This window comes from Carassius auratus, chromosome 26 (assembly GCF_003368295.1).
Source record: "Carassius auratus strain Wakin chromosome 26, ASM336829v1, whole genome shotgun sequence".
Taxonomy (NCBI): domain Eukaryota; kingdom Metazoa; phylum Chordata; class Actinopteri; order Cypriniformes; family Cyprinidae; genus Carassius; species Carassius auratus.
Window position 1 is genome coordinate 9717632 of NC_039268.1, and position 13017 is coordinate 9730648.

A 13017-nucleotide genomic window follows, 5' to 3' on the forward strand; every position below is an offset into this window, starting at 1 on the left:
CGGTTGGGTGCGGGTTATTAATACATTGACCCGTGCATCACTGGTGTGAGTGGATAGATTTGCGCTCGCGCATTATTTTAATGTGCTTTAGCGTTACAATAATGCGCTCTCGTTGCTGCTTTTGAACCGCGTACAAATAATTTACTGTATACGCACTGCAGACATGTGACCCTTGGTCAATAAATATATTGGGCAAAACATATAACAGCTGAGGTATCGCTACAGTGAGCTCTATGACCAATGCAAGCCAAAAAAAAAAAAAAGAAAAGAAGAAAAGAAGAAAAATAATATTCCTGAACATGGTTTTATTTTATTTATTTTTTCCATATGTCTAGACATATTGTTTGACATCTTTACTTAGTGATTATTTTGACTTATATCTGTTCTAGAGACATTGAAGTTCTGTGTGTGTCAAAATCGTAATTAAAATCGAAATCGCAAAATTGATCAAAAAATCGTGATAGGTTTTTTTATTTGTCCACAGCCCTGAATGGATGCACTTTATTTCACTTCTTTTGGACTGATGCACTGCAACACCCATGAGCATGAAACTCTAGATGGTGCAGTCCGAAAATCAATCTGACATAATGACATCATAATCACATGGCACAGCTGTTTTTTTCCCTGTATAGGTAGCCAATGAGCTTGCTGCTCAACATTCAAATACTTGGATAGTGCTTGCTGTAGCAGTTGCAGTGCGTTCCAGAAACCCCCCACCTTCCCTAGCTCCACCTTTATAGATCTGCTACAGGTCCATTAATGTATACTATATAGGGGTTATTTCATATATGTGAAGCAGCAGTATTTCTTAAATGCTCACAGCAGCATGTTGTGGATGTATTGGCAGTAGCATGTCTCTGTGCTTCCTCTGGGGTAGCAGATCTATTCCGCCAATGCCAAACACATTAACACTGTTATTAACATACCATGTCAATCAGTTGTCCTGACAGAAATATGCTGAAATTTGCCTTTTAAAAAATACATACACTGCAATTCAGAAGTCTTTTTTTTTGGTTCTTGTAGAGATGACTACATATAAATACACCCTATTTTTTATTGTGCTTGACAAGAAATCACAGCCAACAACCATGCTGTTCTCCCAAAACCACTACCTACAAAAACTCTACGTTCTGTCTTAGTTTTTCTGCTCTGTGTTTTTCATTCCAGACTTCCTCAAAGCCCTTCAGTCGGTGGCGGTTCTGGCATGATTGATCGCTGGCATGTCTCTCGGAGCACTGCTGGACAGGGAAGCCTGCAGATGTTCTGTTCTGATTAAGAACAGCGTTAGCACTTAAGCGTTAGCACTCGTTAGCTTGTCATTAGCGTTTTCTTTTCTCCTCTCCTCTCCTCTCCTCTCTCACGCTGCAGTTTTCCACAAGTTCATCAAACAACCGCAGTAAGAATATTTCATCAAGCACGGTGAGTAATGGCTTCTCCTACAATTGTTATTTGCACCTCTTGCCACATGTACAGTTTATCTATCTCTGTCGCTGATGAGGGATTCACATGTGATAAATGCAGGGAAACAGTTAGGCTGACAGAGAAGATTTCAGAATTAGAGACACGCATCCAAACTTTAATTGAGGACAGTAAGAATGTTAGGGCTCTAGATATGGCTTTGGATGCGTCTAGCTCAGGGATTCCTGTACATTGTCCGGTTCCAGCAGAGCCCCTGCAGCAGGGCAACTGGGTGACGGTGAGGCAGCGTAGTCGTGGGTCAAAACACCGCTCTTCTGTTCCGATCAAAACATTAAACAGGTTCTCCCCACTCAGTGATGCACCCACTGAGAAACCTGATGAAAGTGCTCTAGTTATTGGCGATTCTATTGTACGGAACGTGAATATAGAGACACCAGCCACCATAGTCAAATGTTTACCGGGAGCCAGAGCGCCTGACATCTTGGCAAATTTAAAAGTGCTGGCTAATGCTAAACGTAAATACAGTAAGATTGTTATTCATGCCGGCGCTAATGATGTTCGACTTCGCCAGTCGGAGATCACTAAAAATAACTTTAAAGAGGTGTGTGAACTTGCAAGCACGATGTCAGACACTGTAATATGCTCTGGTCCCCTCCCTGCTTACCGTGGTGATGAGATGCATAGCAGATTGTCATCACTCAATGGCTGGATGTCTAAGTGGTGCCCACAGAATAACATAGGTTATATAGACCATTGGACGAGCTTTTGGGGCAGACCTGACCTGTTTAAAAGAGATGGTCTTCATCCCTCCTGGGGTGGCGCCACTCTTCTGTCTAGAAATATGGCAAATAGTCTTAGTGTTTATACTTGACTAACTGGGGCCCAGGTCAGGAAGCAGACAGACTGGCTAAACCGACCGTCTGCTAGCTGCCTCCCGTCACAGAGGTCAGTTAATTCTCAGCACATAGAGACTCTTTCACCTAGATATCACACTATAGAGACTGTGTCTGTTCACCGAACTAGAAAATACAAAAAAACGTCCAAACCAAGTTAAGATTAACAATTTAATTGAGGTTCAACAAATAAAAAACAAATGCAATATGGATAAACAAATGATAAAGATTGGCTTATTGAATATCAGATCCATTTCTACGAAAACACTTTTTGTAAATAATATGATAACTGATCATAATATAGATGTGCTCTGCTTGACAGAAACCTGGCTAAAACCTGATGATTACATTATTTTAAATGAGTCCACCCCCCAAGATTATTGTTATAAACACGAGCCGCGTCTAAAAGGCAAAGGGGGAGGTGTTGCTTCAATTTATAATAACGTTTTCAGGATTTCTCAGAGGGCAGGCTTCAAGTATAACTCGTTTGAAGTAATGGTGCTTCATATAACATTATCCAGAGAAACCAATGTTAATGATAAATCCCCTGTTATGTTTGTACTGGCTACTGTATACAGGCCACCAGGGCACCATACAGACTTTATTAAAGAGTTTGGTGATTTTACATCCGAGTTAGTTCTGGCTGCAGATAAAGTCTTAATAGTTGGTGATTTTAATATCCATGTCGATAATGAAAAAGATGTATTGGGATCAGCATTTATAGACATTCTGAACTCTATTGGTGTTAGACAACACGTTTCAGGACCTACTCATTGTCGAAATCATACTCTAGATTTAATACTGTCACATGGAATTGATGTTGATAGTGTTGAAATTATTCAGCCAAGTGATGATATCTCAGATCATTATTTAGTTCTGTGTAAACTCCATATAGCCAAAATTGTAAATTCTACTTCTTGTTACAAGTATCGAAGAACCATCACTTCTACCACAAAAGACAGCTTTTTAAGTTATCTTCCTGATGTATCCGAATTCCTTAGCATATCCAAAACCTCAGAACAACTTGATGATGTAACAGAAACTATGGACTCTCTCTTTTCTAGCACTTTAAATACAGTTGCTCCTTTACGCTTAAGAAAGGTTAAGGAAAACAGTTTGACACCATGGTATAATGAGCATACTCGCACCCTAAAGAGAGCAGCCCGAAAAATGGAGCGCAGCTGGAGGAAAACAAAACTAGAGGTATTTCGTATTGCTTGGCGGGAAAGTAGCATATCCTACCGAAAAGCATTAAAAACTGCTAGATCTGATTACTTTTCTTCTCTTTTAGAAGAAAACAAACATAACCCCAGGTATTTATTCAATACAGTGGCTAAATTAGCGAAAAATAAAGCCTCAACAAGTGTTGACATTTCCCAACACCACAGCAGTAATGACTTTATGAACTACTTTACTTCTAAAATCGATACTATTAGAGATAAAATTGCAACCATTCAGCCGTCAGCTACAGTTTCGCATCAGACAGTGCACCATAGACCCCCTGAGGAACAGTTCCACTCATTCTCTACTATAGGAGAGGAAGAATTGTATAAACTTGTTAAATCATCTAAACTTACAACATGTATGTTAGACCCTATACCATCTAAGCTCTTAAAAGAGGTGCTTCCAGAAGTCATAGGTCCTATTCTGACTATTATTAATTCCTCATTGTTATTAGGACATGTCCCCAAAACCTTCAAACTGGCTGTTATTAAGCCTCTCATAAAAAAGCCACAACTTGACCCCAGAGAACTAGTTAATTATAGACCAATCTCGAATCTCCCTTTTCTGTCCAAGATACTAGAAAAGGTGGTATCCTCACAATTATATTCCTTCTTAGAGAAAAATGGTATATGTGAGGATTTCCAGTCAGGATTTAGACCGTATCATAGTACTGAAACTGCTCTCCTTAGAGTTACAAATGATCTGCTCTTATCATCTGATCGTGGGTGTATCTCTCTATTAGTTTTATTGGATCTTAGTGCTGCGTTTGACACAATTGACCACAACATTCTTTTGCATAGACTTGAACACTTTGTTGGCATCAGTGGAAGTGCATTAGCATGGTTTAAATCGTACTTATATGACCGCCATCAGTTCGTAGCAGTGAATGAAGATGTATCATATCGATCACAAGTGCAGTATGGAGTACCTCAAGGCTCAGTTCTAGGGCCGCTACTCTTCACGCTTTATATGTTACCCTTGGGAGATATCATCAGGAAACATGGTGTTAGCTTTCACTGTTACGCTGATGATACGCAGCTCTATATTTCCTCGCAGCCCGGTGAAACACACCAATTTGAAAAACTAATGGAATGCATAGTCGATATAAAAAATTGGATGACGAGTAATTTCTTACTGCTAAATTCAGAAAAAACAGAGGTGTTAATCATAGGGCCTAAAAACTCTACTTGTAATAACCTAGAACACTGTCTAAGACTTGATGGTTGCTCTGTCAATTCTTCGTCATCAGTTAGGAACCTAGGTGTGCTACTTGATCGCAATCTTTCCTTAGAAAGCCACGTTTCTAGCATTTGTAAAACTGCATTTTTCCATCTCAAAAATATATCTAAATTACGGCCTATGCTCTCAATGTCAAATGCAGAAATGTTAATCCATGCATTTATGACTTCAAGGTTAGACTACTGTAATGCTTTATTGGGTGGTTGTTCTGCACGCTTGGTAAACAAACTACAGCTAGTCCAAAATGCAGCAGCAAGAGTTCTTACTAGAACCAGGAAGTATGACCATATTAGCCCGGTCCTGTCCACACTGCACTGGCTCCCTATCAAACATCGTATAGATTTTAAAATATTGCTTATTACTTATAAAGCCCTGAATGGTTTAGCACCTCAGTATTTGAATGAGCTCCTTTTACATTATACTCCTCTACGTCCGCTACGTTCTCAAAACTCAGGCAATTTGATAATACCTAGAATATCAAAATCAACTGCGGGCGGCAGATCCTTTTCCTATTTGGCGCCTAAACTCTGGAATAACCTACCTAACATTGTTCGGGAGGCAGACACACTCTTGCAGTTTAAATCTAGATTAAAGACCCATCTCTTTAACCTGGCATACACATAACATACTAATATGCTTTTAATATCCAAATCCGTTAAAGGATTTTTAGGCTGCATTAATTAGGTAAACTGGAACCGGAACACTTCACATAACACCGTACTTTCTACATCATTAGAAGAATGGCATCTACGCTAATATTTGTCTGTTTCTCTCTTGTTCCGAGGTAACCGTGGCCACCAGATCGAGTCTGTGTCCAGATCAGAGGGTCACTGCAGTCACCCGGATCCAGTACGTATCCAGACCAGATGGTGGATCAGCACCTAGAAAGGACCTCTACTGCCCTGAAAGACAGCGGAGACCAGGACAACTAGAGCCCCAGATACAGATCCCCTGTAAAGACCTTGTCTCAGAGGACCACCAGGACAAGACCACAGGAAACAGATGATTCTTCTGCACAATCTGACTTTGCTGCTGTCTGGAATTGAACTACTGGTTTCGTCTGGTCAGAGGAGAACTGGCCCCCCAACTGAGCCTGGTTTCTCCCAAGGTTTTTTTCTCCATTCTGTCACCGATGGAGTTTCGGTTCCTTGCCGCTGTCGCCTCTGGCTTGCTTAGTTGGGGTCACTTCATCTACAGCGATATCGTTGACTTGATTGCAAATTAAAACAGACACTATTTCAACTGAACAGAGATGACATCAATGAATTCAATGATGAACTGCCTTTAACTATCATTTTGCATTATTGAGACACTGTTTTCCAAATGAATGTTGTTCAGTGCTTTGGCGCAATGTATTTTGTTTAAAGCACTATATAAATAAAGGTGATTGATTGATTGATTAAGAATCCGAGCCACAGTAATGAGCAAAAGAGCCCATGCACAACTCATGAGTGCTGTTTCCTGATGGCACCAGACACCCAGGTCTGCTTTATAAGAAGTAAGTACATCTGAGGATACGGCCCGCCACGGAATATACCCGTCTCATCCTTATTTGCTCTTCTTCTCATAATTTTCAGTTTGGATGTGCCAAAGAGTGTGGTAATGAGGTAATCTTGGCACCAGAGGTACAGTGCCAGCTGGAAGACACAGTGACTGGCATCCCGCCATTTTCAAGTACCAACAAAGACATTTCCCCCCTTCTCCATCTTCAAAGGCTGCCAGTATATCAAACATGCACTCCTGAGAGAGGAAGATTGATAGGGAATAACTCCTGGGTAGGTGACAGCTCTGGCAGTGATGCAGGGTTCTGTCAGCCGGTTTGGTCTCCAACAGGACTACGAAATGTAGATGGAAGATAGGGATTGGACAGTAAATCTTAGAATGGATGATAAGATTTATCTCTTTGTATCAAGTCAGGAAGAGACAGAGTAGATCAATAAAGGACAGAGACAAAGAATGGAGCAGGCTGTTTTTCCCCACTGATGTCATAGTTGCAGTGTCACTATTATAATGATGCAGCAGAAGATAAAAATGTATGACTGGTATATAATAAAAATGTAAAACAGATGATAACACACAGTGATATGCACAAACGTGATCAAGTGCTCGGTCTTTTACACCACACAGATGTATGTGCCTCCTGTTTGGTGCATATGCACCTGTATCTCTGTAATAAAATAGTTTTTTGCATGTTGAAAACAACTGTTCTGAACCTTTGACACACAGTGTGTGTTCTGGGCATATGTTGGGGCATCTGTTTAATTACATCAGGCAGTAGGGTGCCGTGCATGTCTCTCGGAGCACCATCACCCCTGCAACAAGCAGACGTTTTTCCCAAACACTGACTCCACTGGTGAGGATCCAGAAGGTTCTGTTCAGGTTCTGACTGTGTAGACGTCTGCTGTTCACATCAGCTGCCAGCTGGCTGTCAACAGGTACCACAATAAACTCTCAACATGACCTACTGAGAATTACATACAGGTTAATAGGAAGTTTACAATTAACAATTCAGTTTGAGTACATAATGAGACCATAAACAGTGTTATTTTAGTATAACTGATATACTATTATAGTTTGAATTTTCCATTTCAATTTAGTATCTGCTTCAACTATAGTAATTATTTGTATTTTTTATGTTATGTGTTTAAATAACTTAAATAAAATTAGCTTAAGTTTTCTAAAATATATTATTTCTATATAGTGGTGGCCAAAATGTTTAGAACCCTAGTATTTTCACCATCTAAAAAAAATGGGTTTAAGTCCGTTATTTCTATCTTTTGCTGCAGTGTTTAAGTAGAAAATATCAGTTGACATTTCTTAACATTCATTTTGCCATTAATTGTAATAATAACATAATATTAAAAGCACATTGGAGACATTGCGACAGTTCTTATGCATTGAGTCTGTCTCAGCTTGTTCTGTTTCTTCATGTCATTCCAGACAGACTGGATTATGCTAAAATCATATCTCTGTGTGGAGCACTGGCTGCTGTCAGAAAAATCTCACTGGATTATTAAACTTAATGGCAGAATGAATGTTTGGAAATTATACTGATATATTCCTACTGACACACTACAGCAAAATATAGAAATAACTGACTTAAACCCATTTTTTTAGCTGTTCCAATAATTTTGGCCAACAAATATCTTTTATTTTTATTTTATGATTTTTTGTTTTTGTTACCTATAATAACCCTGGTCATAAACCAATATAGTCACAAAATGTTGATACCACAGTTCCTTTTTAATGTTCTAAATTATAACTTTTTGGCTATAACAGTTATTTTAACTTGTTTACAACATTGTTTAAATTCTATTATTTATTTATTTTTATTTTTTTATTCATATTTTTATTCAGTAAGGTCACATCAATTGATCAGAAGTTATGGTAAAGCTATTTATAATTAAAAAAAAAAATCTAATAAATGCTATTCTTTTGAATTTTCTATCTATAAAAGAACACAACTACTACTTTATTTCTAGTGAAAAGTATAGAAATTATCCAATGAACAAGTGTGCACTTTCACTTTTAATCTGAATGAGATTTTTTTTTCATGAACAAAAACAGATGAATCAGGCATCTCATTCTTGAAGAACAATTTGCTGGACAAATGCACAAAGGGACATATATTGATTGCTCAATTCAAAATGCAAGTCACTGCCAACAAGGACGGAATAGAATCTGGCGACAAGAATCGAATAAGTGAATGAGTCTGAAAGAAACACTCAAAAGATCTGAGTCACTGGCGGAATCAAAATTCCCACCACAAGTGATCAGATCAACAAACCCAATCCAAAAAGTCACAAAGAAAACCAGAACAACATCCAATGAGTGCTCAGCATGACTCACATCAGAAGACACTGGCCAAAAATAGATCCATGGTAGAGCAGCAAGGCAAAAACATTCTCTCACCAAGACATACATGAAAGCTTGCCTCATGTTTGCTAAGAAGCACTTGGATGATCCTCAAGAACTCTGAAATAGGTTATTATTACAGACAGATCAATCAAAAGTTCAAAACTTTGGGCCCTGTTATGTCTGGAGAAAACTTGTATTTCATAAGAACCACATTCCTTCACAAATTTCAAGAACTGGAAAAATCTAAATCGCATTCCACATAACACAATCCACTGGGTAAAGTATACTATCCAAGCACCTTTGGAATACTTTCTAAAGCACTAGGATTGAGACAGCACTAATTATAATCTTGCATACTATTTAAAATTGAGACGCAGCCTATGCAAAGCAGAGAAACGGTTATTTAAACAGACATTTGATGGCCATACAATATGTAGGTCACATTTCAACAGATCCATTAAACCTGGAAAGTGTGTGTCATTATGGCAGACTCCATGACCACATCTAACATCTGACACAAACGCTTTCTGAAAACCGCTACAAAGGCCTCATCACTCACAAATCGCACCACAGATCCGGAGCTGCGGCAGCTGTGCTGAGAAATAAGACAAGCAGAGGATGGGTGGAAAACAGCCTTGGGAACATAACTGTCCGCCCATCCAGAGTGAATGAATCCATAAGGCATTGACAGGGTGTATTGCCGCCTGCCACGGCTCAGCTCTGCACGTCTGCCTCGTGTTGTCAGGGCAAGAGAGAGGAGAGCGGATCAGTGTGGGACGAGTGTGTCTGCCAGCAGTGCTCTGCCCTGAATCAGTCACTCAGCACTATCTGTCTAAGACGGACACTATCTCTGGAGCTGCAGAGTAAAGGGTCAATGTGACCCCATGATGAGCTTGGCCAGTGCCATTTTGGGTGGTTCAGTTCAACTGAGCTTGGATACATTCAAAGCTACCCGAAATTAAATTCATTTCTGGGCTACAAAGTAAACATTTTTTTTCCCCTGGGCACCCGAGCTGAGATTGGTATACTGCCGTTCAAAAGTTTGGGGTCAGTAAGAAAGGTATTTGATGCTCACACTTAGGCTACATTTACTCGATTTGATATAAATAACTGTCCAGTCCTCAGTTTCAAAGGATCCTTAATCATTCTAATACAGCCTACAGGTTTGCTAACTCAAGACATTTCTTTTTATCCTCACTGTTGAAAACAGTTGAGCAGCTTCATATTATTCCCCACAGGAATCTTTGATGAATACAAAGCATTTATTTGAAATAGAAAATTGACACTTTTAACCAATTAACTGCATCCTTGTTGAACAAAAGTACTTAAAATCTTTAAAAGAAAAACATTTTATGAACAGGAGTATATAATTTGTAGTATTTTATGTGGCACGTTATGAAAAGCATTAGGCATGTTTATAATATTAAACCTGTTCTACATAATGATTCTATCACAAGTCATTCTCACTGGAAATATGTACTTGTGGCGATGTTTCTGCGACACTGATATTACGCACCTTACTGCACAGCAGTTTCAAAGTGAAATGCATGTTCAATACATGACCGTGGCCACATTTTTATTTTGTTGATATTTTGGTTGAAATGTCCAGAGAGTGTCACTAACAGTGTCGGAAATACGCCCTAAACCAAACGAAACCTACCTGATAGTGTTAAAGGAAAACGTTATATAAAACCTCCCTCAGTGGTGCAACTGTGCTACTTTTTTTACTTTAAGCGATTCACGCTTTCATTCAGAAGGTGGGGCTTTTCCTGCGATTGAGCGGCCATATTAAGCTTTGCGTTTTCCCCATTCAAAACTATAAGAGTGACACATCTTGGGTGTTCTTTGTTGTGTTGAAGCAACTTGCCTCTAGCAACCTTAGTGTAATTTACTGTTATTCAAAAGTGAACTAAGCGATTATATGAAAAACCTAAACATTTAAGTTAACATTTTCAAGTGTGAACTTTTACCACACCAATTGTCTTTAAACCAGCATCATCCAGGAACAGCGTTCTTTTTTATTAACCAGCCGCGGCAACATTTAGACTGTCCAATTTCACACCATTAAACATCTTGAATAAGATGGCTGCTTGACTTTAAAGTTCCTTTACAGCAGTCTGAGTCCATTTGTCAGCTCAGTCTATCTCGTCTTCCTAAAACACCTCTTCTGTTGAACCGGATGTGATGTCTAACCCTCATTAGGTGATTGTAGCTGTATAAAGAGCGATGATGTGTCATTACTAGACCAGCTTAGAGAAGTATAGAGACAGATCATGCTGAGCAAAGAGCCTCACATACATACACGCACACAAACAGACCTCCAGCCAGGCCTTTGCTTGTTTTTGAAAGACTCATTTCTTGTTAGCACATCCGTCATTTTTGCAGCATCATTTTTTTTCCCCCTCTGAACCAATACCAATTTCAAAACTGGTATTTAAGGTTATGGTTTTAGACAAACTGACCCTAGATAAGGGCAGAAGGACAGCTTCCCTCCAGTGCATCATTTCTCAACTTCAATAGCCCTATGATGTAAGCTAGAAGTGAAAACCAGGGCCTGTTCTCGCCTAGCAGTTAAAAATCCACGTGGGGGAGGGGTGGATACCGCAGGGAAGTGAGCGTGCCTTCATCCAAACTGTGGCTCTCAATATCCCATCTGCATTACAATGAGGTTATGGTTCTTCAGCGAACACGATCATCAAACATGTCTCTCTTGGTATTCTTTGCTTGCTCTCACACACACATTCTTCCAGTAAACACACAAATCCAAACGTCGCAAGAAAAATGATCCTGTTTAGTTGCAAATTAAGTAGCATCAGGTCATTGTGGAGTAAATCATCACCTCCAGGAGACCGTAAAGGTCAGAACCACCGATGGAGGAGGGTACACGATGCTTGGGAACTTACAGAGCCTTTCCTATACAACCGACCACTTAAAACCCCCAGGCTCTTCAAACACATTTAACATTCATTGAATTAATTTTACCTTTCCCCTGATTGAACTCTTCTTGAATCTTCTTCACTGCTGCCAGACCTTCCTGTTCTTCATTCCCAGCTGGAGAAGAGAAAATAATTTATAGAAAAGGACCATGTTCAGCATACTAAAATCATGCTCTTATATTTATACACATATATAACAGAATCAGTAAAAACATAAATATCAAGATTAATCTGCTTACTAAGTGGATTCCTGTTTATTTGCTCAAGGCAAATTTAGTAGTTTTGTGCTACTTTAAGAAGTCTGAAACAGTAAAGGGTTAGTTCACCCAAAAACTAAAATTCTGTCATTAATTATGCACCCTCAAGTCGTTCCAAACCCTTATGACCTTTGTTCACCTTCAGAACACAAATTAAGATTTTTTTTAATGCAATAAAAGAGCTTTCTAACCCTGTATAGACAGCAATGAGTCAGACACATTCAAGGCCCAGAAAGGTAATCAGGACAATGTTAGAATAATCCGTGTGACATCAATGGTTCAACCCTAATGTCATGAAGCTACGAGGATACTTTTTGTGCACAAAGAAAACAAAAATAATGACTTCAACTATTTCTTTTACTTCCGTGTCAGTCTTTGAGATGTGTTCACAAGAGTACCACGACGCATTCACGTGATGCTGCTGACACAGGAGCCAACATTCTGATGTAGAACATCCTTCTCTCTTGGGTTAGTTCACCCAAAAATAGCAATGACCTCATACTTCATCCCCCCAGAACTGCTTCCATGTACAACTGTTGCTGCAAGCTACATTAAAGTGATTATTACTTTTTGAATATGGATATTCTTTCTTACAAAAACACATCGATTCACCACAGGAGGCCTTTGTTTTATTTCTCTTCTTTTGGACTGAATCACTGCAACACCCACTGACTGCCATTAAACAGCTCGAAAGATCAAAGACAATTTTTAATATAACTCCAACTGGATTCGTCTGAAAGAAGAAAGTCATATACACCTGACATGCCTTGAGGGTGAGTAATTTGGGCTCAGTTTTCATTTTTTGGGTGAACTAACCCTTTAAGCCCATGGTCGGCCATAAGTGAGCGTCTGTTGGGTTTGATTGGTGTGTTCCCCACGTCAGCTGTCATCGGGCTCGCATCAACATGTTGAACTGGCATCGGAGCCGTCGGCGTGAGTGAGAACTCTGATTGGATGTTCAGTTTAGCGAATGAGTCAGTGACCGAGAATTAAAGTGAAAGTGATGAAACGCATCACGAGTAAATGCATGCAGCACAGATAGAACGCTGTTCTAATGTTACTGTATGTGATCTTACCCAAACATTCCGATATGCAAATATTTTCATAACATGAGCCACTTAAAATGAAGAAAGTTGTCAGCATAACTAATATTCAAAATACTAGCTGCTTTATTTCCGTTTTGTATATCTG

At 39.3% G+C, this 13017-nt stretch overlaps 1 protein-coding gene across 4 annotated transcripts in view; it reads right to left on the minus strand.

The window, feature by feature from the left end:
• Positions 1-13017, minus strand: part of dhrsx (dehydrogenase/reductase (SDR family) X-linked) — a 43609-nt gene that overhangs the window by 20848 nt on the left and 9744 nt on the right. For all 4 annotated transcript variants that reach the window (XM_026204117.1, XM_026204114.1, XM_026204115.1 and 1 more), the window contains one exon: positions 11616-11684. In XM_026204117.1, coding sequence (XP_026059902.1) covers positions 11616-11684 — 69 coding nt within the window. The remainder of the gene's footprint in view (positions 1-11615; positions 11685-13017) is intronic.